This window comes from Solea senegalensis, linkage group LG13, assembly GCF_019176455.1.
Source record: "Solea senegalensis isolate Sse05_10M linkage group LG13, IFAPA_SoseM_1, whole genome shotgun sequence".
Classification (NCBI taxonomy): domain Eukaryota; kingdom Metazoa; phylum Chordata; class Actinopteri; order Pleuronectiformes; family Soleidae; genus Solea; species Solea senegalensis.
This window is the reverse complement of record NC_058033.1, coordinates 14,646-40,449: the sequence shown is the minus strand read 5'-3', so window position 1 is coordinate 40,449 and position 25,804 is coordinate 14,646. Positions and strand designations below refer to the sequence as shown.

Here is a 25,804-nt window from a genome sequence, read left to right as displayed (position 1 = left end):
AATACAGTTATCACCAGTGATGACAGATGAGGATCTCACACATGAAAAAGAAGAATCACTATATTAACAAAACATTGGTGTCAGCAATGTCAGTGTCCAGAACAAAAGATCCCACCAGGAAAAAGCAATTAGGCATATTTGGCAAAACGTGTGTGTCCCCAAGCAGAAACAACAAATGCAGGAACTAGATCTTGGGCTTTTTAACATATTAATGCATTAATGCCTGTGGGCTTTCCAATAATTACAAGATGCTACAGTTACACCACTAAAATATCATTATAAGATAAGATAAAATAAGATAAGAAAAGATACTCACAGTTTTACAGTTTTACAGTGATACTGTATACATGTTTACTGCAGCTTCATTTACTTAGTTTAGTTTATTTAAAAGAGAGAGAGTGTACGTTTGAACATAAATGCTCCACTATGTCAGACTATAATTTACATCTTCAGTCACTTAACTGGTCGAAACAGAAAATCATCACAAAGTAAATAAAATTAATTTGATGAGATTTCCAAGTCCAACACAGCCATCAATTATTTCCTTCTAAACTCAGTTACTAATCGTTTAATTTTTGTACTGAATATGTTTATTTGTGTCGATGTGTGGTTTAGCTTTTAATTTGTATGATCCGTTTTGTTAAATTGTAACGTCTTTGCTATGTTAATAAAGTTATGAATAAAAAAAACTTGCTGTTTCCAGTCGGACATATTAAAGAAAGCACATGGCTCTGATCACGTGGTGTGTTGTGTGGTTCCCCTGAATCGTAGCAGAGACGGTGAGTGAGATTTAAAATGTTTATTCTGGCGAGTTTAGTTGAATAAAAACACAACGGAACGACTTTATCTTCTAATGTGAACACAGGTGAAGGCGAGTTAATTAGCAATACTGAAATATTCCGGTAAAGTCAGTTCAATAAAAGGATTGTGTTAACAGGGCGACACCTACTGGTCAGCTAGAATATAGAACACACAAATATTACATTATGTTTTTTTTTTTATTATTTATGTTTTTGTCCTCTGAACATTGATTATTGGGAAAGTCATTTGTAACATGAATACTATTATCAGCCAGTTTGGTGTTCGATATATGTGGTTTATTATACTGTGGGGCAAAAAAGTATTTAGTCAGCCACCAATTGTGCAAGTTCTCCCACTTAAAATGATCTGTCATTTTCATCATAGGTACACTTCAACTGTGAGAGACACAATGTGAAAAAAAATCCTGGTAATCACATAGTAGGATCTTTAAAGAATTTATTTATAAATGATGCTGGAAAATAAGTATTTGGTCACCTACAAACAAGCAAGCTCTGCTTCACTGTATTATCATATTTATTAGCTTTAATAAAATATGTACATTAAAAAATACATTAATGTATGTATTATAGTTGATATTGACTTGTATTACACACTTCAAACAGTTGTCATCTTAAATTGTATTTGTATTTCTAACCCTAACCCTTACATTTGTAGGAAACATGAAACTGCATATAAATATTGTTTGTAAGACACTAGGGATGCACAATATTATGGGCATGATATCAGTATATCGGCAGATGTCAGCTTTAAAATGTATTGTCAGATATTGTGAAACTCTCATATGTCTTATGAGAACAACAGTAGGCTTAATATGTTGCTACCTCCTCGACCTCCAATTAAAAATGTATATCTCCATCTGCTGCGACATGAGTAGGCAAAGTGTTATGTTCATTTCATTAGAGAAGAGACAAAATGACCTCTGCATCTGTCTCTTGATCAACATTCAATTTAATATCATAAATATTTGATATAACTCAATATCAGGACTAGAACAGCCTTCAAAAGCAGGAAAAGACACCACGAATAATATGATGATATGATGATGTTGCCTTTACTTGATTTGTTATTTTTTCAGCTTTCTACTTATTATCTATTTATGTATTTATGCATTTATTTATTTGTTTGCAGATTAAAATGCCAAAGAAAAACAAAGCAAAGGCAGTAAAGAGACAGAGTTGTGATGATGAGCAGCTCCCTCCTAAACAGAGCAGGGTAGAACCCACTGCGTCCCCTCTGTGCTTCGACAGCCCACTCAGCTTGTTCGAGAGCCTCATCCAGCCAATGGGCGTCGAGCAATTCTTCCAGGAATACTGGGAGAAGAAACCTCTCCATCTGCAGAGATCTGATTCCGTCACAACCGCCTACCACCAGTCTTTGTTCCAGCTGTGTGACCTGCAGAGCTTGTGTTCTCAGGGTCTGGAGTTCTACAGGGACGTCAACGTTGTTCGCTACATCAACGGCAAGAAAAAGGTTTTCAACAAGGACGGGCAGCTTAAAAGCAGCGTTCTCAAAAAGTTCTTGGCTGAGAATAAGGCCACCATCCAGTTCCACCAGCCACAGAGGTTCAAGGTGAGAATGATGACAACTTACAGAAAATCATTGCTTTGTGATTTGGACTAAATTATGTTACTGCTAAAAAATCATCTCAAGTTTCAGGTCATTGCTTTCATTGTCTGACTTCATAAACCTGATATTACAAATAGACCTTCACTAAGTTATATATTATTATAGTTTTAATATGAATCACATTACATTCATGAAAACTGATTTAAAGCAGTTGCAGAAGTGTGTTTGTGGAAATTCTGACCGACACTTCGATTGTAGTTTAATTTGTGTTATAAATTAATTAAGAAAGTCCAGCCTCAGTTAGAGCTGCACAGTAATTCAAATTTTTCGATTGTGCAGTTTTGCCTCATACTCATTCAAGTAATTATTGATTCCTGTCCAATAAAAACTTAACTTTTTGTCTTTACTAAGGAGTAAAACTCAAATTTTAGTCATGTAAAATTTCTCATGATAATTATTGTTATCGACTGATTTTAAAATCACTCAGCCTTATCCTCTGTTCAGATTTAAAACATGATGGATCATCAAGATATTAACTTACACAATAATCAAATTCATATCCTAAAGATATGGATTGTTTCCAAATAAGTTTTACTCTAATACTTATCCTAATTCAGGCTTCTTCTAAATCTATTTCCTAAAAACCCGTAAGTGAAGGTTTGTCACACTCATGTAGATTTTTTTTCCCCTGTGTGATGACAGGATGAATTATGGAAGATCCAGGAGAAGCTCGAGTGTTTCTTTGGCACCTTGGTTGGCTCCAACATCTACATCACACCACAACAGTCTCAGGGACTTCCACCTCACTATGATGATGTCGAGGTACAATTATAAATCCTTGATTGTCCATGTTAATGTAGTATCTTGGTGTTGGGGACCTCCCTCTACTTACTTCCAAAAAAAGAGGAGCAAACTGTTTTTTTAACATATAAACATGATTTTAGTTTCTTAAATATACTTGACACCGAAGCTTGTAATTTATAAAATGAATCAAATATCTGTTACGTTCACATAAAGTGACACACTTTACGTCATAACTGAGTTACACTTGTTTTATGTTAAACATAAAACTTAAACTCGTCAGTTTTCTTTACTTAATTGTTACCAGCTGTTTGATATGCTTGCTTGTATCCTAAAAAGTTTACACAGAGATAAATGTATTGGAGTTAACTAAGAGATTTGGGACTTATTTAGTGAAACTATTGGCAGTTGAAAATATTGTTACCTTCCACTTTTGGCCTGATGGTGGCGCCAGTTGTGTGTATGAAAACTGGAGTGTTAGGAGCTGTTTCTGGCTAAAATTAACTTTAAATGATGTAATGCATAAGGTGATTTCTTAAGTCAAATGGATTCCTAAAGTGTAAATTACCTCAATGAGTGACTGTTACTTCTTTATCCCCACACTTCTCACCTCATGGAGTCATTCATGTGGACATATTTTGCATGTAATTCAAATCCTTATCACCAATAATGGAGGTCTCATTGCTTCTCTTTGCCCAGGTTTTTGTTCTGCAGCTGGAGGGAGAGAAACGCTGGCTTCTCTACAATCCCACTGTTCCACTGGCAGGAGAGTATAGTTTGGAGTCAGAGGAGAGGATCGGCAGCCCCACCCATGATATTATACTAAAGGTACGGCTTCACTGACTTATTCCATTCTCCTTATTCCATATTTATTCATCCTCTATTATTGCAGCATTAATATTACACCATTTGTGATAGAGACAACCTGTAAAGCACAAGATTCTCAGCTTTCTCAGGCAACTTAAATGACAAGACGTCACTGAACTTAAAGCTGCAGTGTGTAACTTTTACAGTATAAACAAATGTCCATCCATTTAAGATGAGATTGTTCTCGTCACAGGCTGGAGATGTTCTTTACTTTCCCAGAGGCACCATCCATCAAGCCAGCACTCCAGCTGGAGTGGACCACTCCACCCATTTAACCCTCAGCACCTACCAGAGAACGTAAGAGAGCGTCTCCTCTCTGTAGCTCTCACAGCAGAACATGAGCAGAACATGAGCAGAACATGAGCAGAACATGAACAGAACAGAACAGAACAGTAGTAGCAGCTGTCGTTTTTCCAGTTGTGTCTACATGTGATGCAATCTTGGTATTGAGTCCTGAGACACAGTGATGATAGTTTATTGTGTGTAACTCAGACAAAAATTGTTTCCAGGTTGCACTTTTAGTTTCAGTGTGTATTAGACGTAGCACATGCTGTTATGTTTCCTGTGTCGGCAGCTGTATGACTGAGATAGCAGCCAGTCTCTTCTGTATGTGTAGTAATTAACAATAATATTAAAGGAGGCTGAACTGTCCTCTCTTGCAGACGACTGATCTGTGTTCAGCATTTGTTTAAGTGTGATGTGATTGATTTTAAAGTGAAACTCTGTCTCTCACTTGTCCTCTCTACCTGTCCTCACCTCAGGTCATGGGGAGATTTGCTGTTGGACATATTTCCCAGCATGCTCTATGACAGCAGCAGGACTGATGTCAGCCTGAGAGAGGGCATGCCCCGGAGACACTTACTGGTAATACCGTGTAACCAGAAGTACCTCAACTGTCTGTGCTGGTTCTGTGTCAGGACATTTTACACATATGTACAGTGAGTAATAGTAATAGTGTAGACAGAATATGCCTTTAACAGCCAGCCTTAAATCTATTACAGTCCTATGGATGCAGTTTTATGTGCACATTGCAGTTCAGAACTAGGTTGAGAGTGCTGGTGTTTGAATACAGTTAAAACTTCGACACATTTTACTACAGTATATTATTGGGGTGTCAGGTTGTTCGAGACATTTTAAAATATTATTTTCTCCCCCAGAATCTTGACATTTTTACTATCTCACATTTGTGCTGTGCCCTGTTTATTTTGTATCATATTTATTTTATTATAAGCAGCTGCAGCTAAATCTAAAAGTTAAATTGTGGGTTATTATATCAGGAAATAACAATTATCAATACTATGAATCACAAAAATAAAAAAAAGAATCCCAATACACTGTGATGTCATGATTTTAAAAAAATGGTATCAGAGACAGTGCCTAAATAAATACAATTGTTAAACAAAGATACTAGTGATGCAACAGATACTGTTTGTTTATTTAAAGGGCATTCAACATATAAAATGACCTGTATAAGTACATTTAAACTTTATCTACAGGCATAAACATTCACACTGGCTGTGTCTCTTTCTTTTTCCCCCTGCAACTGTTTGTGTGTAGGTTAGTGGTGACAGCCAGGACACCAGTAAACATCTGGCCACTTGCCTCAGATCGCTGGCTGATGAAATGGAGAGAGGGAATCTCGACGTGCGCTCCACTCACATGAAGAGAGACTTCATTATGAACAGACTGCCACCATACAACCAGCAGGAGCTTGTACCATGTGAGCTTAATTGTGCTTATATATATACACTATATGTACAAAAGTATTGGGACACCTGACCATTAAACCAACAGGGACTGTAATGATGTATTCAAATACATAGACAGATCTAAAAGAACTTCCACACTGCTGTTTCTATGTGAATGTGTGTCCATTCATTCTGTAGAGCATTGATGAGGACGCGAAGGACTTGCTCACAATCTGTGTTCCAGTTCATCCCACAGGTGCTCGATGGGGTTAAGGGTCTGTGCCAAACCATGTCTGTATAGTCCTTGCTTTGTGCACCGGGGCCACAGTCATGCCTCAAACTGTTGCCACAAGGTTGGTAGCAGAGCATTGTCCAAAACGTCTTTGTGTCCGGAAGTGTCCTTCATTGGAGATAAGGGGCCTAAACCAAAGCCTGATTGAAAGACCTGAATTCAATACATGTGTGACCAAATACTGTTGTCCATATAGTTAATGTATATGTTACAACATGCACAAAGGATTGTATATGTGCCATTTTTGTGTATGTCAATGTAAAGGTGTGTTTGTGTGTGTGTGACACAGCTGGGAGGATTCCTACCTTAGAGGATAAAGTGCGTTTGAGATTTAAGGACCACATGGTGGTAACAGTGGAGTCCAGCCAAGAGAGAACAGTAAGTCAAATCAAGCTTTTATTTTTAAATGGGAAATAACCACCTGCTTTATAAGTGATATAGTAGAAATGGGGACTCAAATGTAAAGCAACTGATGCTAAAATAAATACATCCTATAAACAGTGTAAATGTATATGACTGACCACATAGATTTATTTATCAGGCTCAGCATTAACATCCTGTTTGTATCTTGACTTGTTGGTGAAGTGATTGACGTGTGTGTGTGTTTTTCAGGATGAAGCCACCGAACTGGTCGTCTTTGTCTTACACTCTTTGAAAAACCAGAGGACGAGTCACATGATGGGCGGCATTTCTGATGAAAATGAGGAGCAGGAAATCTCGGCGGTAAAAAAGATGTTTGACTCACTTAATCCCTGAGCTTCTGTGAAGCTGTGTGTTGACCTTGTAAATCACTGTTGTTTTTTTTGCATTGTAAACGTGATATTTTTAGGAACACCTTACACATTTGTCAGCCGAATGAATGATTGAATGTCCATTTGAACATCATAACAAAAATACATTCAATAACAATTCAGCAAACAGAAAGTATTGTTCAGAAAGGAGTAGGATTATCCCGTCCTCTCCTTATTCTCTTCTTTTTCAACTTACATTCAATTTAAATCAGGTCTTTGGGATTTTAAAAGCAGTAGAAAATGAGTGAGTGTATAATAGTTTGATTTCTTTATCCAAACTTTGGACTCATGGAGTAACCGCTCAGACTTGGGTGGCACAAATGTCATGGTTATGGTGGCCTCAAAAACATTTTTGGGGCTTCTTTTTGAGGTCAATGTGGGGGGAAAAGTGGCATGTAAGTACTGTGCAGTAATTATAGCTGTCTGTGTTTTTTCTGTAGGGCCTTAAATTCCCTCTGTCCCACCTCCCGGTCCTTCGACAGCTCCAGCAGGCAGAGCAGCAGGCTGTGGCCGAGCTCCTGCTGCCCACAAAGGAGGCCAAACTCAGCCTGGTCATCGCTCTCTGGAGTGAGAGCCTGCTCGTCGTCGTATAACTCTCACCACCGTGTCAACATTTCGCTGAAGTGACGTCAAAGATCATCACATATGGATTTTTACAAACACTTCTTAATTAAAGTTTCTTCTTGCCTTATGAATAAACTGCATAGTAAGGCCATATTACATACTCTGTCACAGTGAAGAGCAATTTCAGGACAAAAAACTGCTCTATCAAAGATAAATGGGAACCGGTACTGAGTTGGACAAAATGAGTGTGGATAAAATCTGACAAGCAGTTTATTTAAGAGCACATTCTAAACGAGTGAGCTTAAAGATCCCGTTTGTAAGATTTGGATCAAATTATGTCCATATGTGAAAAATGGAGTATAAAATAATTATACACATGGTTTACTTGTTTATTTATTTGTTTCTTTTTGGAATGTACAATGTGTATGTGTGAACTGTTATATAATTACCCCAAAATGATAGTTTTACATGTATAATTACAGCAGGAGCAAGTCTTCTCCATGGAGGCTACACTTTGTTATGATAACGGAAGGCTACCATAGGTTCTCCTACCCACCCTGGAGAAAAGGAGGATGCAACATGCAGCGTCAACAAATGATTCCTAATGCCTACACTCTGTAACTTTAGATCTTGGATTGAGTAGTTGCTACTGTAGAGCAGTTTCAGGGGAGTTAGGGTGTCTTAAAGGACTTCACATCAAATGACGCCAAACTTGGAAGCAATAGTCCATGTATTTTCATAGTATATGCAGAAGATGGGCTATTGATAAAACGTTTGCTAAAAGGGGTTTCTCATTTTTTTTATTTCTGTGGTTTCAAGCCGTTCCTTAAGGAAAATGCCCTAGAAAATTGCATTTAGCGCATGATGAATGTTTCAATGTGTGAAAAGAGAGTAAGAAATAATTTTGTCACATTCCCTGACAAAGTACGAAAGTAATACAGCTTTTTTGTTGTTGTATACACGTCACTACGGTAGGGGGCGGTAATGTGCTTTAACGCTGGTTGACACGCTGCAAAATGGATGGAAAAAGAAGAGGCGGAACGAAGGCGTGACGGCAGCAAACACGACCGGACAGATTTGTAACGCACTAACGGATGAATGTTTTCAACTGTTGACAGGAAAACCGAGGTTTATTTCTTTTCATTTGCGTTTCATTACACATTAATATTGTTCTGTACAGTTTTTTCTGCTCATTGAAGACCTTTTCTAGTCGCTACGACTGGAACCAATCGTTTGACATTTCGCTTTTAGTTGTATGAATTATATTCCGTTTTAACGCAGCGAAGTTAATATCGTAAATAAATAAATGATAAGTGTGATTTTTTATGTGTTGTCACAGCAGCTGTGTGGACCTACTTTATGTCCATTGATTGAGAAATACGAGGAGGGCGCTGTCGTTGTGCAGAAAGTCCCCAACAAAGCCTGCACATAGCCCTGATATCAACCCATGAAAGGTACGGGACTCGTATTGATGATTTATTGCATGTAAATATTTAGTGATTATGTCAATCAAGTTATCTGTGGGAGAAACTTCTGCACCTCTGAGCTTTGGTTGGTTGCTGCTGGTGTTTTACAGCATTTGGGATCTGTTATCACATTACTGCCGACCTTTGGATTTAACCATACGTAAAGCTGAGGGATTTTGAATAATATCTAGTTATTGATTATTTTTTTAATGAAATTGCAATCGCAAAATTGATTCACGATACGAGAGGGAATGGTATTTTTTTACACAATCATTCTCGTTTTCAGTTGAATAACATGTGAAATAATGACTGTGTGATATTTGTGCAGATCTGTGAGACACCAAGGTGTTTTCTTCAGTCTGTAGAATATGATGTGTGTCGGACAGGACAATATTTAATATAAATTTTGACACACATTTTGGCTTTAAGAAATATTGTGCCTCCTGCGATTTACAAATTGCAGTAGGCTGTATTGCGATTTTGAAAGAATTTTCATTATGCTACATACATCCTACTTAACATCTTCTCTTTCCTCTCCCCTTCTTTAATGCTGTGTTGTGTGTTATGTATGTTTTTAAAAATCAACAAATGCTCTCTCTTGTAGTCCATGTTGTCTTCTCTGTCCACGATGATGTCACATGGTTTCAAGAGCAGTAAACAGGACTTTAACTTTGGACCATGGAAAGTGACTGCTGCCAAAAACCACATCATGAAATCCAAAGACATTGAACGGTGAGATGTTTCTCTTATGTAATTGTTAGTAAAAGTTAGCCGTGTTGGAACTAATACATGGTTAATTACTTTATTTTGCCGTTGCTTTTCACTAAAATGTTTTGTGCAGACTATGACTGGACTGGACAGAAAAATGCATTGTGTGGGTGGTGGGTTGTGTTTGCAGTAGAAGACCAGCCATTTTCTGTGTGTAATTCCAGGTTAGCAGAGGAGATGAACATGCCCTCCCTTCCCGAGATGCTTTTCGGGGATAACATCCTGCGCATCCAACACACAGATGGCTACGGCATCGAATTCAACGCCATTGATGCCCTTAAGAGAGTCAACAACATGGAGGATGCTGTGAAGGTGGCGTGTGCCCAGGAGTGGCAGGAGAGCAGGCAAGATGAGCATGATAGTGTTGTTCCAAAGATACAGTATTTGCTGGAAGATTGTTTGGCATTTGACATGTGCAAAATACACAGATGTGGCCAAGTGTTTAAATTCAGAGAGTTGCGCTTCATTCTCTATCACCCTTCAGTCCAGTAATATATGATACTTGAATCAGCTCTCTCATCCTATTAAATTTGAGATTGTTGCCAAAGGGGTATATTTTTGTACCAGGTCTGGCCAACTCGGACTGAAAATACATTTCTGCAAGAGAAACAAGGACATGACCACAAAGTAATTGGTCCGATGGCCCAGTGCAGGCTGGGTTACATTACTTAAGGAGCTTGTGTGTAAATGTACTGATGTATGTACCGTGTATAACAAGACAACAGAACATTACTCTTGTTTTTTGTTAGAATGTCACCAACATCACATGCAGGAAAATTAACAAAATAAATGATGAGACGATATGAAAAGTATAAATTAGCTCTTTAAAAAGATGTACACTGTTTGTTGACATGTCACAATGAAGGTGCTGTAGTCAGTACTAATAACCATAAAAGTACACACTTTTCTATACCGACATTGGTAGCACTGTAAAAAAACATTTACACTATTAAAAATGCCATTTATATACAGTAGCCTTACAGAACAAATGTTTTAATTAGTGAAAGTAGTGAACTTAAACAATCTAAATGTACACAAGATCTTGAAGATTTGCGTTTTAACTAGTCAAAACAGAATCAAAGATATTGTTGCAGCTAGTCATAATGTTGTTATAAAAATATGAGAATTATGATTCACTCAGTGGATCAGTCAGACTTTGTTAAGGGACATGAAACGTCTTGCCACACAGCTGCAGACATAGATGTGTGTCTCTGTCCCTCGCAGTATAGCCTATATGTCTATATGGTCAAATCAAAGCAGAAGCTGCACTTGACTTTGTTTAGATCGTAGCTGCTGTGAAACATTTAATATTCACATTCAGTACATGTTCTCCTCATTTACCCATTTGGTCTCTTACCTCTACTCTAACCTAACTATTTTAACTAACAGCAACTAGCAAATCCAGTATATATGCAATTGAGTAAATGTGTAATATAATAAAATATGGTACCTCGGATACTTCTGAAGTGTGACTCGGTTTCTTAACGTGAATCTTTGTGATCTTGTTCCAGAGCTGATTGTGAACACTCCAAAGAGGTGGCAAAACCTTATGATTGGACATACACCACTGACTACAAAGGCACAATGATAGGCGACGGTATGCAGATAAAGGTATGGCTCTTTTTCTTCCGCGGGATAAAGCAGTGTCATGAGCACCCGTCGTCCTGTGTATTGTGAAAAGTCTCCGAAATGTGGAGAAAGGAATTGTGAGCAGCTCTTCTTCTCATCTGAAGGTGTCGGAGACAACAGAGCGCATCGACATGGAGAAGCTGAAGGCCCGGGAGCAGATCATGTTCTTTGATGACGTGCTGCTGTTTGAGGATGAGCTGCACGATCACGGAGTTTCCATGATCAGTGTCAAAATTGTAAGTCGTGTCTTCAAACATTGTCAAACAGCTGATACAGTTTATCCAAATGAAGACAAATTTACATGCAATGTAATATACTATAAAACAGTAAAAGCCAAAGAGAAAAAAACGTGTTAATATAATATAAACAAATAATCCGCTACATTCAAACCAGCGTCAAATGAGTTTACACAAAGCTGATTAAGGTTATCAGCTTCACACAACAACGACTGAGTAGGCAAGGCAGAAGAATCACAATGTGTGGGCTTCATACAGTTAAACTATGGCTGAAAAACACCAACAAACCCACAAATAAGTTGAATTCTACTGCTAAAAATAAACCTGGACCTTGAGTATAAGTTCCCTGTCAGATTTTAATGTGATAACAGAGCAATATTCCGATCTCTTGTGGTTTCTGCAGAGAGTGATGCCCACCAGTTTCTTCCTGTTGCTTCGCTTCTTCCTACGAGTGGACGGAGTTCTGATTAGAATAAATGACACGCGACTGTATCATGAGGTAAGTCATAGAAAATCAAATGTGGCCAAGTTATACACACACACTGTCTATATGGTAAAGAATGATGATCTTGTTTTCATTTACAGGCTGGAAAGAATTACATGCTACGGGAGTTCAGCACAAGAGAAAGTAAAATATCCGAACTGAAGGTGAGATCTCGATGAATAACAGGATACAAGTGTCAGCTACAAACCAGTAATCTTGGGAACCACTTAAATTAAATAATCTAAACTGCTTTCAAGTTAGTGTGGTTACTTGTTTACTGCTAAATTGAGACTAATAATTCAGATGATACACACACAAACACTTTGCGGATGTTGAGTTTATGTATGAGAAATTAATTCTACTTAGGATGTGGAATGTCACAGAGTTCTTAATTCAGACATATGAACACATAAAACATTTAAAATGTGGTTTTATTTATTTAGTCTGTTTTACTCTTTGCTATTTCATTCCATTTTGCTTCATTGTTTAATTCACAGCTTTTCTTTTTATCACTCTTTTAACTTCACTTTCTAATGTTAATCTCTTTTTATAGATTCAGATTATTTTATTTGTCACATGCAGGTTAACACACAGTCAACAATGCAATGAAATGTTGTGGACAAGCAGAACCGATCAACTCACTATTCTACAACACGAGAAAACAATAAATGCTAAAATATAAGCAAAAGAATCAAGAATAAAATCTATAAATAGATTATTTTATTTACTCCCGGACTAAAACTTTAATATTACTTATTACAAAATTGCTGCACAAATAAAGTTTGATGGGAAGTTTCTCTCTTTCAGAGTGTTCCTGCTGCACTGTACACTGATCCTAATGAGATCGCTCAGCATTTGTCCCTGAAGCTGACCGTGTGTGAGAAGATGGGTTTTCCGGAGACGCAGCATCAGACGTCATTTCATGAAGTCCTGTAGTGACCACATTAAGGTGTTCCAGTAATCTGCAAGTAAACATAAAACAAAAAAATGGTCTGAATTGAAGCTCTGCAATTTGGCTTTTTACACTTCATCAGCACGAACCATAGTTATTTACCCTCAGTTTAATACTTTTGTCAAGCATCATGATTTATTAGTATATGAACAGTTTCCACTGTTCATATAAGTTAAGGCTTGTTTCCATACACGTAATATTAATGTATTGCTAACATGTTTTTTTTTTTTTAAAGTTACACTGTAAATACAGCTACTGTATTTTCTACAGTGAATTCTCGAACAACTTCAGAACGTGTGAATATAACAACTCTGATGCTTAATAAACCTTTGTGTAAATATCGCTATTTTGATCTGTATGTGTTGTTTTCTTGAGAGGAACATCTATTACTCTTCATGGTTCAAAGACTGTTTACCTAATAGAATCACATAATCACACATGGTAATTTGACGTTGCTTTGTATATTTATTTAACATTTCTTTGTGATTTGTTTTATATCTAATTTATTGTTGAGGGTTTTAGAAAAACAAGTATTATGTGGTTATGTGATATAATCAGCTGTGTCTTATAGAATAGACTTGTCGTCCCTTTCTGTGCATGCAGCACAACATTAGCAAAACAGTAACAACTGAGCTGATGGATTCTCACTACATTGTTTAAATAAAAAAATTAAGACCATCAATACTGGTGTGTTACCCTAAAACAATAAAATAATAAAAACAAACAATTAAAAATGAGGGGAGAGGCTTCCATTTATTACAATTGAGTCCCATTAATGAGCCATTTATGCTTCTTTTGACTGTATTTACACAAACTTATGACAATACATCATCTATGTTGTCCCTCACATATATTCGTATGTACACAAGAGTAGTCCATAACAAAATCTGAGGTGAATATTAGCTGTTATTTCCACGTTATTTCCCACAATGTCCCTCTGTAGGCTGAGAATTCAATGCTGTTTTCAATAAAGCTTTAGTCCAAGTATTTGGAAGTAACCAATGACTTAGCTTAATAATATAACCGTCGACGCCTACGATATATTACCTTCACCGTGACATTTTCTTACTTTTTATATGGCCTTACCAGGTCACCTTGGCCCTAACCCGAACCTCACTTCTTCTCCATGCCCAACCCTAAAAATAACACCGGCCTGCACTTTTCCTCGAAATTGAGTTGTTTCTTGGACGTGATATATGTAGAAGTCGTCTCTTCTTCCACTTCTCTGAGATCTTCGGGACTTCTGCCTTGGGGTTTGCCGGCGCCGGCTTCTCATTGGTAGCCGGCCCTCAGTGCGTCACTTCCGGCACCCTCCGAAAAATCCTCAATCGTAGACGCCGCACTGAGCGCTGAATCGTACGTCGACGTCGCCGCCGTATTGGATGTGGCAGATTTGCCCGTAAACTAATAAAAGGAAATGGACTGAACTTCATAAAGCGCCTTTTTACAGTAAGTGCTTTAAGTTAATGCCTCTTATTCACCCATTCACACACACAAATAGGCACCAAAAACAACTATGTAACTTTTAAAATGATGATTATAAATGTTTACTCCTTATGTTTAGGATATAAGTAAGCACCAAACCAACGTATGTATTTTTCTAATGCTGAGTGTATATGTATTTATATATATATATATATGTATATATATATATATATATATATATATATATATATATATATATATATACATATATATATACATATATAAATATATGTATATATGTTCATCAATGTGAATATAAAAACAATTAATCACACACACACAGACTGCAATTGTATAGCTGTATAGATATGTATGTTCATCAATGCCCCCTGTGTAGATATACACAGGGGGCATGTGTATGTGTGTTTATATGTTCATCAATGTGTGTATATATATATGTACATATATATGTATATGTATATATGTACATATGTTCATCAATGTGAATCTAAAAACGATGAATCAAAATCAGTTAAATGTAAACGTTAGTGCTCTTTATTCTACATTTCAGGATCTGGTTATTATAGACACAGATTAAATGTTAAATATAAATATTTCAATATTTCTCATCACAGTAACAGTGTTACACATATAGCTGTAAACACTGGGGTGGTTGGTACACACCACACATGGACAAATATCTCATGTTCTTAGGTGAAGGACTGGGGTTCCTGGTCAGAGGTTCAAATCTTACATAAAGGAATTGAACGGTCAACGCCAGGACTATAAGGCTGCTCTCTAACCAGCTGACCTAACTGTCCACACTCTTCCTCAGGTTCAGGTTTTCTCAGACCTCTGAGTTGAATATTGTGCTTAAAAAGTTGTTTCACCCAAGATTCAGACCTCCTTGAGAACTTGAACAACACAACTTCATGTTCTTATGAAGTAGATCAGCTGATTAAAGTCATTATAAATTTGTAAAACTCTGAGAGTTTGTGATCTTCAGCAGAAATAGCTCAGTCAGGCAGAAGATGACTTGGGTCTCTGAGGTTGTGAGTTTAACACTTACTGTCAACTGAACTTCTGCACTTCTTTCAAACATCAGACCAAAATAAGAAGTTAAAAATACAGCAACATTGTTCTGCAGCGCAGTAAGAATAGCTCCTGCTGGAAGAACAAGATTTGTATGTCTGAGCTTGTCAGTTCGAATCTTATGATCAACTTAAGTGTTTAAGTTCAGTGTTAAAAGTAAACAGTCAAGATCTCTAAAAGAACCTGAAGAACAGTGAAGAGCGGATGGCTCACTGGACAAGAATCCTGCTGGGAAGTCCTGAGATTGTAGGTTCAGTTCAGTTCTTGTGAGGAGCAAGATCTTTTAAAGGTCAACATCCAACTCAAGATTATAAGCAGACAGCAATCTTAGACGAAGGCGGCTTTAGTGGCGTGGTGGCTTTGTTCCAAACCAGTAGGTTGTGTCTCAACAGTGAGGTGGCAGGTTCAGTTCCCAACCCAGCAGTTGTTCACTGGAACAGAACCTAACCTCTTGCTGACCCACACACCCACACCGGGCGACCCACCCCGAGTGCGTCGTACCCACTGGTCAAGCTTCCCGGACTCTACCAGGTAGCACGCCAGGCGACCCACCCCGAGTGCGTCGTACCCCCCAGTCTAGCAAACAAAGCAGTAGGAAGGGTGGTGGGAGCCAAACAAGCAAGACAGTTGCCTGTGTGGTGGGGCCACCCCAGGCCAACAGTCTTAAATCCACATTAAGACAGTTGGTGGTGGCCGAAGGCCACCACCACCTAAGTGTCTTAATGTGGTTACCTTTTGCTGCAAAGTGTAATATAAAGTATTTGACCTTTGACCCCTTCTGCCCCTCTCACTACGTGCCATGCCCTACCTCTCCTCCTCCTCCTCTCACCACCTGCCCTGCCCCTGCTCCTGCTCCAACCTCACCTCTCACTACCTTACCTGACCTGCCCCACCCCAACCTCACCTCTTGCAACCTGCCCCACCCTTGCAAGGCTGCGGACCTGCAAGGTTGTGGAATCGAACCGCTCACCTTGTAACTCACACATTCCTATGGTTGTGAACAAAACCACTGCACCACCAAATCCTACTGTATTTAGGACTTTCGGTCCCCTTTCAATCTTCACTTTGGATGTTGACCTTTAAAATGTCCTGGTCCTCACAAGAACTGAACCTATGAACTCCAGATTTCAAAGCAGCATTCTTGTCCACTGAGCTACCTGCAACTTCTGTTCTTCAGGTTCTCTTAGAGCTTTTGACTGTTTACTTTGAACGTCACACTCAAACAGTTCACCATAAGACTTGAACTCATAACCTTTGAGGTACAAGTCTTACTCTTCCAGCACGAGCTATTCTTACTGACCTTCAGAAGAACACGTTGCTGGTATTTTTAAATTCTTATGTTGGTCTGAAGTTCTAAAGTTGGAGGAGGATTAGTTGATTGCAAGAGCTGAACTCACAACCTCAGCGATCCAAGACTGCTTCTGACGGTGTGAGCCATTCATGCTGATGATGAGCCATTGACTTACTTGGTGTAATTAACTTTCCCGTCCAATTTTGAGACTTGAGAACAGTCACTTGTGGGTTATCATAAGACTTGAACCCACAACCTCAGACATACAGGTCTTATTCTTCCTGAGCTGCAAAACAAAATGTTGCTGGTATTTTAACTTTGTATTTTGGTCTGAAGTTTGAAAGTAGTGCAGAAGTTCAGTTGACAGTAAGAGTTGAACTCACAACCTGTGGAACTCAAGTCCTGTTCTGACAGACTGAGCTATTCCTACAGATGACTAGGGGGGGAATTTCTTGGCGTTCTTGACTTTTTAACATTCTCAGAGTCTTTCAAACATTAGAATCACTTTAATCAGCTGATCTACTTCATCAGACCATGAAGTTGTGTTGTTCAAGTCCTCAAGGTGTCAGATGGTTCTTCAAGTCAGTTAGTTTTAGGATAGTGTATTTTTTTTTATTTTGGCCACCACTGTGAAGCTCAAACAGTCAGATAGACAAAAGCTCATAGTATAGTATGTCGTCCAAAATCACTTAAAAATGTCATAGTACAGTATGTCGTCCAAAATCACTTAAAAATGTCATAGTATAGTATGTCGTCCAAAATCACCTGAAAAAGAGTTTTAGAGACAAACAACCATTCAACACATTCCCTCTCACACCTTTAGAAGTCTTTCAAGAGTAGATTACCTATGACTTCACCGACCTCAGCCTGATTGACCAGGTCACCTGGTCAATTTAGAGTGACCAATTAACCTAATCCCCATATTGCATGTTCTTGGACTGCGGGAGAAAGCCAGAGAACCCGGAGAAGCACCACGCACACAAGGGGACAACATGAAAAACTCCACGCAGAAAGATCCTGGTTCCAACTGGGTCTTGCACCCGGGTCCTCTCGCTGCAAAGGCAAGAGCGATAACCACTACACCAGCCGTGTAGCCTAGCATCCCACACAGACATTCTTAAAAACTTCATCAACAATCACTTTTTTTTGCCGTTTTTGGGTCATCGGTTATTGAAAGACATCCAACGTGAAAACGATGCCACACAAGGACAAACAGCTCATGTGGTTTAGTTTAAGACTAGAGTTCCTGAGGTCAGGGGTTCAAAACTTGGATGAAGCAACTTATTCAAGCACGATATTCTACACAGAGAGTAAATAGGTCTGAGAAAACATGAGGAAGAGTGTGGACAGTTAGCTCTGCTGGTTAGAGAGCTGCCTTTGAGTCCTGATGTTGAGAGTTCAACAGGTTCCACAGCCAAAGTGAAGACTGAAAAGCACCAAGAGCTTGTTCCAACTTTCAAAAGGGTTCGTGGCATGGTGGATTTGTCCGCAGCCGCAAGGTTGTGCCAGTCCGGCTGTGGCCACACTCTGAATACCTGGCCCCGGGGCCAAACTACGCGCTCTCCCACTGCAATTGTAGTAGTAGTAGTGGTAGTGGGGGGTTGGGGCTGGGCTAGGCTGTGCTGTGCTCCCCCAACTCCCCACACAGATAACAACTTATGCCATTCTATTTCACATTTTCCCAAAAAATTCCCAAGAAATCCCATAAAAACACAAAAACAATTGACATGGGTCCACTCCCTGGACTGCTGACAACACAGTCGGGGTACCCGTGTCCAGTAACTGATGCTTAAAAATGATCAGCACATGAATTAGACTTCTGTGTGATTAATGTGTGCACATGATGTTTCCATTGTTAACAGGTGAAAACTATGGAGGAGTGAAAGAGGCAAAATTCAGTCAATTAAATAATCACTCAAATACGTCATTCATTGAAAGTGGAATGAAATACATAAATGTCTTATTAAATGTGGCATCCATTAATTAACAAACAATTCATTTGATGTAAAACAAACATATAGAGTTACTTGACTATTGAATGAATGATTTCATGGTCCTGTGTTGCAGTGATGAATTGATTTGATGTGTCAAAGTCACCCATGAGCCTCAAATCAATTGATGATGCACTGCAACACAGGACCATGAAATCAATCATTCAATAGTCAAGTCATTCTATATGTTGTGTTTTGTTTTTACATCAAATTAATTGTTTTTTTGAATGAATGAATGAATATCACATTTAATAAGACATGTATGTATTTCATTCCAATTATAATGAATGAATGACACATTTGACTCATTATTTAATGGTGTATTTATTGATGGAATTCTGCCACTTTCATTCCTCCATAGTTTTCACCTGTTAACAATGGAAACATCATGTGCACACATTAAACAGAGGCTCTGTTGACAAGTGCTGTTAACATCGTCTGTGGGAAGCGATGAAATGACAGTGATGGTTTGGTCCATAAAATATCAGAAAAACCTTAAAAAATGTTGATGTTGTTTCGTCAAACCTGGAAATAATGACGTTCTCAAATGTGTTGTTTTTTCCAGAAACCAAAAAGAATTAATTTTTAATGATCTGTTTGTTATCCAGAGCAAAAAAATTAAGAAAACACTCACATTTAAGAAGCTTAAACAATCGGTAGCAGGTGTAATCTGAACACCTGTGATCGGATCACTCAGGTGGGATGTTAACAGCAGGTGTGAACAGAGCTTCAGCAGAACATCTATGAAATGTGCGGATCATTTTTAAGCAGCAGCTACCACACACCTGTTCATGCTGCTCCTCGTCCTCATCCTGGTCCTGGTCCTGGTTCTGGCTCCTGGTCCGGCAGCTCAGCCCTGCTCCAAAAAAAGCTGATGATCAGTTACAAAGACTTTAAAAATCCTGAAAACATTTGTAAAATCTCAACATTTAACAGAGGATTCTGATGTATTTAGTCACAGCGCTGCCGAAAGCCGGCGACTGTGAATGGAATCACTTGAAAACACATGAACTGTGCCTTTAACTGCAGCTGTTTGCAGGTCTTCAGTTAGAGGACATGATGAGACAAAGCAGTGTCCACTTTAAGGAGTTCAAATGTGCTCACTGCAGTAAATTAATGAAGAAATGTGAGGAAAATACAAGAAAACCTTATTATTGTCAACTATATATTGATCCACTCTTGGAAATGAGATTTTTCTGGGCTTTTTATGGCCTTGAGGAGGTTTTACAAATGTGAAACTCCATTAATTAAAAATAAAGAATATAAAGATCTATACAAGCCTATGTACATGTCTCCAGGTTTTACAGGCGTCTCTTTTACTATTGTGGTCAATGGGAAAATTGCTTTTTGGTATATTTTGTAGCACGAGTATTTTTTGTTGCAGTACCATGAGTGGCCACCATGACAAAAACGTCTTCAAGGCAGACGGGGCGGTGCTCTATCCAGTCCTGATAATACAGCCATGGGCGCGAGCCACCGACACAGATCTGACCAATCAGCGTTCGCCAATCCTGAGCGCTGACCAATCACGGAGTCCACTTCAGGCTGAAAACTGTTCAACATGGAGTCAACAGTTGATAAGCTGGAGGTGATGGTAAGCGCTGTGAAAAATAACCTTGTATTTTTTTTACCTAATGTGTTGAATTCTGAGTGTGTGCGTGTGTCGTCGCGTGCTTTAACAGCAGTATCAGCTGCTCGTTACTTATCGATAGTTTAGTCAAGCAGGGACACGTCACGACAGTCGTCGTCATGGCGAGTTTCTCTTTGTAACGTTGACAATTAACACTTAATAAACTCACCTAAACATTGGATGCTCAGTTACAGAGCGTCAAGTGTTTCACCCTGCTGTATAACATTCCAGCTAACTATCACAACATGGTACTGGCTGTAGTGTGAGCTGTTTACAGTCCGGTTTCAACGTCAACAACCGTCTGTAATGACGTAATGTGGGAAGCAGAGAACTGATTAAATGCTGTTTTCTGTGGTGAGTTGTCAGCTTCTAAACAAAGCAGCAGATGTTGCTCCAAAAGCACGTCAAAAATGAGGTGCGTTTCCCCGAGTAAAATGGACCAGGGAGTCTTCCATCTACGGTGGCCTGGAAGTGCAAACCAGTAATAAAAAGTGTGGCAACCTTTAACAATGCTTGAGACGGATTTACATTTTCAAAAACAAATTCACAGAATGCAAAAGACATTTACAAATCCTAAAGCAAATTAACAAAAGTTTAAACATACATAAACACACACATTGCAATATTTCTGGACTGCATGCAGATGACAGGACATGGAGACAGGAGTACATGTGTACTGTTGTGGACATGGACCTATGATGTAATTTATTATATGGATCATAGCAGACAGTGTATGAATTAGCCTCAAGAACAAACCAACACATTAAAAGTGAGGGCCTATTAATTCTGCTGTCCATCCATTACCAGTTAAGATTAACTAATCGAAATTGAATTGTATGGCTTGCTGCAATTTTCAAATCGCAGGACACACAATATTTCTTAAAGCTAATATGTGTGAAAAATGACAATTTTAGATTAAATATTGTCCTGACCTACACACATCCTATTCTCACGGGTCTGCCAAAATATTAATTTTAGATATTTATTCGTCAGCCCTAGTTAAGACAATAACTCGGCAGCTGATGAACTACCGGTTAGCATTGAATGAACAACCAATCACTTTGTCTGCTGCTAAAAAATAAATCCTTGTTTGGAAATTATTGCTCACAGGCAATCAAAGATTGTAAGGATTTTTTCACAAATTCCTGGATGAATGTAGTCACCCATTCTGCTTTGCGTACCGTTTTACAGTGTCCCTGCTCTTAATCCAGAAATCCACAGAGAATGTTCTTGTCCTTGCAACAAGGGAAAAGTTTCAGCTGTTGGCAGGTGCTCTGACTTCATTGCACTACTGTATCACTGCAGCTAGCAGTGCAATAGTATTGTCAAAGCAACTGAAAACTGCAGAGATCAGCTGCTCAGTCATTAGATAGTGATTGAAAATAGCCTAACCGGTGCATGTATTAGTGAAGTTTTTTATGTTGACTTGTCACTTAACGCTGTCTAGAGATTGTCCTGCACTCAGTCGCAGTTTGGTGTCTTTGCAGTTCCAGAAGTCACAGGCTGACCTGGAATACATCGAGAAGCGGCTGAAGCTGGACTTCATCAACAGCACTGCAGAGAATGGAGGTTCTGCTGAGGTGAACACTAAATGAACACCTCTGCTTTTACATTCATTGAACCAAAAACATCATGTATATAGGAAACTAGTTACCAAGTATAGTTTGGAAGCATTCTACTAATTAATTGATTGATTAATTGATATGTATTGGCCACTATTTGGTTGTTACTGAAATGTTGTCATTGACATACTGTATTGACTAATAACCCTTAACCTAAACACAGGACATGCTGGGAGGTTTTGCCACTTGTCAAACACACATACAGAGTTAATTGTGTGGTTTTTCAGCATTTTCTCTCTAATATAAAAAGGTACATCTAGTAAATCAAGATTCAAATCTAGATTTCCAGTTTGTCAGTGCATTCATAAATACACATAAATACATAAACTCCTAAAAGGAGAAATGATAGAAAAGAGATACCATTTTTATTTTTTATCATTTTAAAAAAATTTTTTATCCTTACAAATTCCTTATTTTCTAACTTCTTATCATTTTTACCCCACGTTGACTACACATTTGAGATTGGTGCTTTTACATTAAGTCTCTATAAACTATTGATTGATATTTTCCTGCAGGAGAACCCAGCCGTGGTGCTGGAGAACCTGAGGAGCCTGAAGGCCAAACATGCAGCATTGAGCTCTCAGGTGAAGGAGATCGCAGCTGCACAAAAAGAGTCCATGGACTCCATCAGAAACAACCTTGAAAGTGTCATGAAGGTGATCCAAAATGTCCAGCAGACTGCCGATGTGGAGGTGGGTCACCACATAACCAACAGTACAGTCATACACAAACAGTATTCTCACTGTTCAGTTACAACTTAACGCGCACTGATATACCATGTTTTCATGTATCCATGGTTACTAACAACTGACTGTTTCCATGTCAACATGCTGCAGGTTCAGCCACTGACGGAGTCAGAGCGAGAGTCAGTAGAACTGCTTCTGGCTTCAGCTCTCATTCAGACCACTCCAGAGGTGAGACACTCCACTCTCAGGTTACCACTTCATACTGTTGCTGATAAGGGGGGGATACCAACTATTGTAAAACAGCAATAATACAGGATTGTCTACAGTAAATACAACAGTCTGTACCTAGATGAGCTTTTCAGCTCCATATCAGAATTGATCTGCCTCAATACTATCACACCTATAAGTTAAATCACATGACCTTTTAGTTACAGTGGGCATGCAGTTGTAAAGAGCGCTTATTCCCTCTAATGCAGTTGTTAACTCAGTTTCAGAAAGTACTGCAAATGAGAAACAATTTTCAAATGTCTCAGTTTCTGCCTCTAAATGAAACTGGAGAAAGATACATTTTAAAACTTCACAGTTTTCAGAACGTCTGGAGCAGGAAGTATGTGTTTTGGAATGAGTTTTGTGGATCTTAGTCTTTCTATTTTGAAGCCTACTACTATTATTATTATTACTCTTAAGTAGACTGACAGAAGAACATTTTTCAGGGACAGATTAGTTTACATTAGTCTGGGTTGTATTATTGTGTTCATTTGAGTGCTACAGTGATTGCTAGGTGTTGTCATCAGTAACTGTTCTTATAACAGACATTAATAAATCTTCCTCCTCCAGGTACCTACTGCTGTTGCAGCTGCAGGTCACCAGCAGCCCCCGAGTGAGTCTGTTACCTTTGCTTTTACTTTTCTCTCAATACTATTATAATGGCAACATATGTAAACTGTTGGTTAGTCCAACACTTTGAGATTTTGTGAAATCATAATTTTTTCCCCCCTTTTTAAAACACCCATTCGGATACCTACATCTTAAACCAGCCCTGAACAATTCAGAATTCAGAAAACCCAGGGTTAAACCTCATGCTTAATGAAATTAAAATGATGACATCCAGTTTACTTTTGACAGCTGCTCTGTTATCTAACCGAGTTTGACTTGTCCACAGGCTGCGAATATAAGGAGCTGAGTGTTGCCATGTTGGAGGCTGTTCCTTCTAGCGTGCGCACCAACGTCAAGCTGGCCGACCTCAATATGTTCTACCAGCAGCTGCAGCAGCACTTCAGCAAGAACAGGTTGGAGAGAACAAGAACAGTGTTACAGTTATATTTTATAGATAATCACGGTGTTGGTAATTAAACTCAAATATGGATCTGTCCTTCCATCAAATTGAACATGCATAACCTGCCTTTCTTTGCCTCCTGTCCCCTGTAGTGGATCCCTCAGTGTGCAGAAGATGAAGCTATTGAAGATGAAGGTGAGCGATGCTAAGCTAAGGGTCCTGCAGCACCTGTCTTTAGTAGAGCAGGACAGGAAAGGCAATGTTCGTCTTGTGAAGTGAGGCTGAGCCTGTTGACGGGACAAGTGTGTCTGGATCCAGATGCTTCTCTGCTTGTTCTGAGCTGGACTAACAAACTGAATTCACTGCCTGATCAATCTCCTCGTGCCCACCATATGTTTGTACCAGATATTTGTGGGTATATCAGTCTTCATTTCAGATACAGATGTGATGTAAATTGTTGCACTTAAATGGATATTTTAAGGGTCTTTTTTGACTGTGTCATATGAACTGTTGCATAGAGGCTCACAAGTCTGCCAGTGGAGACACAAGGAAGAAGAGAAAGGATTGTGTTATAAACTCTATGCATGCTTATGTCATTGTTATCTCTCTAATATGTCTGCTGCTTTATCTCACTGTTAGACAGCATTTTCTGACTGACAACTGAAGTTTAGAACTGCTCATTCACAAACAGAATTTCACCAAAGTCTCAAAATAACTCATTCGAACTTATGTTGGAGGCAGCAGTGGATCAACAACTCCTGTGTGCTGTGATGTTTAAATATTTATGGCCTTTGGTGCAGGGAGTGAGTGGTTTACAAAGCAACATAAACCTCAGTTTCCAGTCAAAGGCTGTCTCATGGCAAGAAAGGTGGCTAACTGATTCTTTAGATATCAGACACGTAACCAGGTATAGATTTCACAAGGTGAGTCTCAGTCTCGTTCCTGCTGCCACATACAGTTAATCTGTGCAATGTGTCATTTCCCCATAAAACCAGACTTCAAAAAAGCCTGAACTATACCTTTAATAAATGGGGGTACTCTAAACTTAAACCCTATGGGCTGTCAAGAAAATGAGATTGAAAATGGGCTGTATTTTTATGTATTTTCTGCATCTTTAAAAAGAGCACAATGTAAATAAAAACTTTTTCCAAACAGTATTTTTTTTTACCTTAATTTAATTCAGATGCTTCTAATGTTGAACCTGATGAAACCTCTAGGAGGAGCTAATACCTGTTGCACAAAGGATTTTGAGTATTTCTTTTTAACATTTTCAAATAATTAATGCTCTTGCCTAAAGACATATTGAAAAAAAGCTTTAGCAACTTTTCAAGTGAACTCTTCCAGAACAACAAATCTTGCATGAAGACAACAAATTAGTAACAACAAAATACAAATGTCAATGGAAATTCAAAGACCTGAAACAAAATACAGCTAACTTTCCACACACACCTTTGTTTGGCTCACAGACTCTGGATGTGCTCCAACCATCCTGTAATTAAAAACACAACAAAAACAAAAATTCTCTCATCCATCCATCCATTATCTACCGCTTTATCCTCCACTGGAGGGTTGCGGAGATGCTGTGCCAATCTCAGCTGACATAGGGCGATAGATGGGGGCAAAAAATTCCGTCAAATAAAATAAATGAAGCTTTGACTTGTTGCTTGTAACTTGAAGTCATTATTCCACTGATGGCATCAAACAAGAATCTCAAAAAGACCTGTGTTATACTTTCTTAATCAATTAATTAGACGTGTCCTCCAGTTTGATGTGTCACTGTTGCAATCTAAAAATGCTGAGTAAGCATTAGTGACAGCTTGGCTCTGCCCTTCACAGAAGAAATTTATTTTTATTCCATATTTTTC

At 38.6% G+C, this 25,804-nt stretch overlaps 2 protein-coding genes across 4 annotated transcripts; both read left to right on the top strand.

The window, feature by feature from the left end:
* Positions 1 to 717: 717 nt before the first annotated feature.
* Positions 718 to 7,771, top strand: riox2 (ribosomal oxygenase 2). The gene is made up of 10 exons (XM_044042132.1): positions 718 to 779; positions 1,951 to 2,391; positions 3,091 to 3,210; positions 3,889 to 4,017; positions 4,250 to 4,353; positions 4,818 to 4,920; positions 5,614 to 5,776; positions 6,326 to 6,414; positions 6,649 to 6,759; positions 7,268 to 7,771. Exons 2-10 carry the CDS (start codon positions 1,957 to 1,959, stop codon positions 7,418 to 7,420), a joined length of 1,407 nt encoding a protein of 468 aa, XP_043898067.1. The 5' UTR covers positions 718 to 779; positions 1,951 to 1,956; the 3' UTR covers positions 7,421 to 7,771.
* Positions 7,772 to 8,435: 664 nt separating this feature from the next.
* On the top strand, positions 8,436 to 25,102 carry tiprl (TIP41, TOR signaling pathway regulator-like (S. cerevisiae)). Of its 3 annotated transcripts, XM_044042135.1 has the most exons (14): positions 8,437 to 8,519; positions 8,731 to 8,845; positions 9,462 to 9,589; positions 9,790 to 9,969; positions 11,137 to 11,236; positions 11,359 to 11,490; positions 11,894 to 11,989; positions 12,076 to 12,138; positions 21,843 to 21,935; positions 22,493 to 22,669; positions 22,814 to 22,891; positions 23,501 to 23,543; positions 23,826 to 23,952; positions 24,092 to 25,102. In XM_044042135.1, exons 3-14 carry the CDS (start codon positions 9,465 to 9,467, stop codon positions 24,216 to 24,218), a joined length of 1,341 nt encoding a protein of 446 aa, XP_043898070.1. In that variant the 5' UTR covers positions 8,437 to 8,519; positions 8,731 to 8,845; positions 9,462 to 9,464; the 3' UTR covers positions 24,219 to 25,102. The 3 variants fall into 3 exon arrangements, with proteins under 3 accessions (XP_043898069.1, XP_043898070.1, XP_043898068.1); XM_044042134.1 differs by lacking the exons at positions 21,843 to 21,935; positions 22,493 to 22,669; positions 22,814 to 22,891; ... (1 more) ...; positions 23,826 to 23,952; positions 24,092 to 25,102 and adding an exon at positions 12,782 to 13,272 and having other exon boundaries at positions 8,436 to 8,519; positions 8,734 to 8,845; XM_044042133.1 differs by lacking the exons at positions 21,843 to 21,935; positions 22,493 to 22,669; positions 22,814 to 22,891; ... (1 more) ...; positions 23,826 to 23,952; positions 24,092 to 25,102 and adding an exon at positions 12,782 to 13,272.
* The last annotated feature ends 702 nt before the right edge of the window (positions 25,103 to 25,804 follow it).

Coding starts and splice junctions, on each gene's coding strand:
- riox2 (XM_044042132.1), top strand. CDS start 1,957: ATGCCAAAGAAAAACAAAGCAAAGGCAGTAAAGAGACAGAGTTGTGAT. Junction 3,211..3,888: donor CTCACTATGATGATGTCGAG/GTACAATTATAA, acceptor CTCTTTGCCCAG/GTTTTTGTTCTGCAGCTGGA. Junction 6,760..7,267: donor AGGAGCAGGAAATCTCGGCG/GTAAAAAAGATG, acceptor TTTTTTCTGTAG/GGCCTTAAATTCCCTCTGTC.
- tiprl (XM_044042135.1), top strand. CDS start 9,465: ATGTTGTCTTCTCTGTCCACGATGATGTCACATGGTTTCAAGAGCAGT. Junction 9,590..9,789: donor AAATCCAAAGACATTGAACG/GTGAGATGTTTC, acceptor GTGTAATTCCAG/GTTAGCAGAGGAGATGAACA. Junction 12,139..21,842: donor GTAAAATATCCGAACTGAAG/GTGAGATCTCGA, acceptor GTGTCTTTGCAG/TTCCAGAAGTCACAGGCTGA.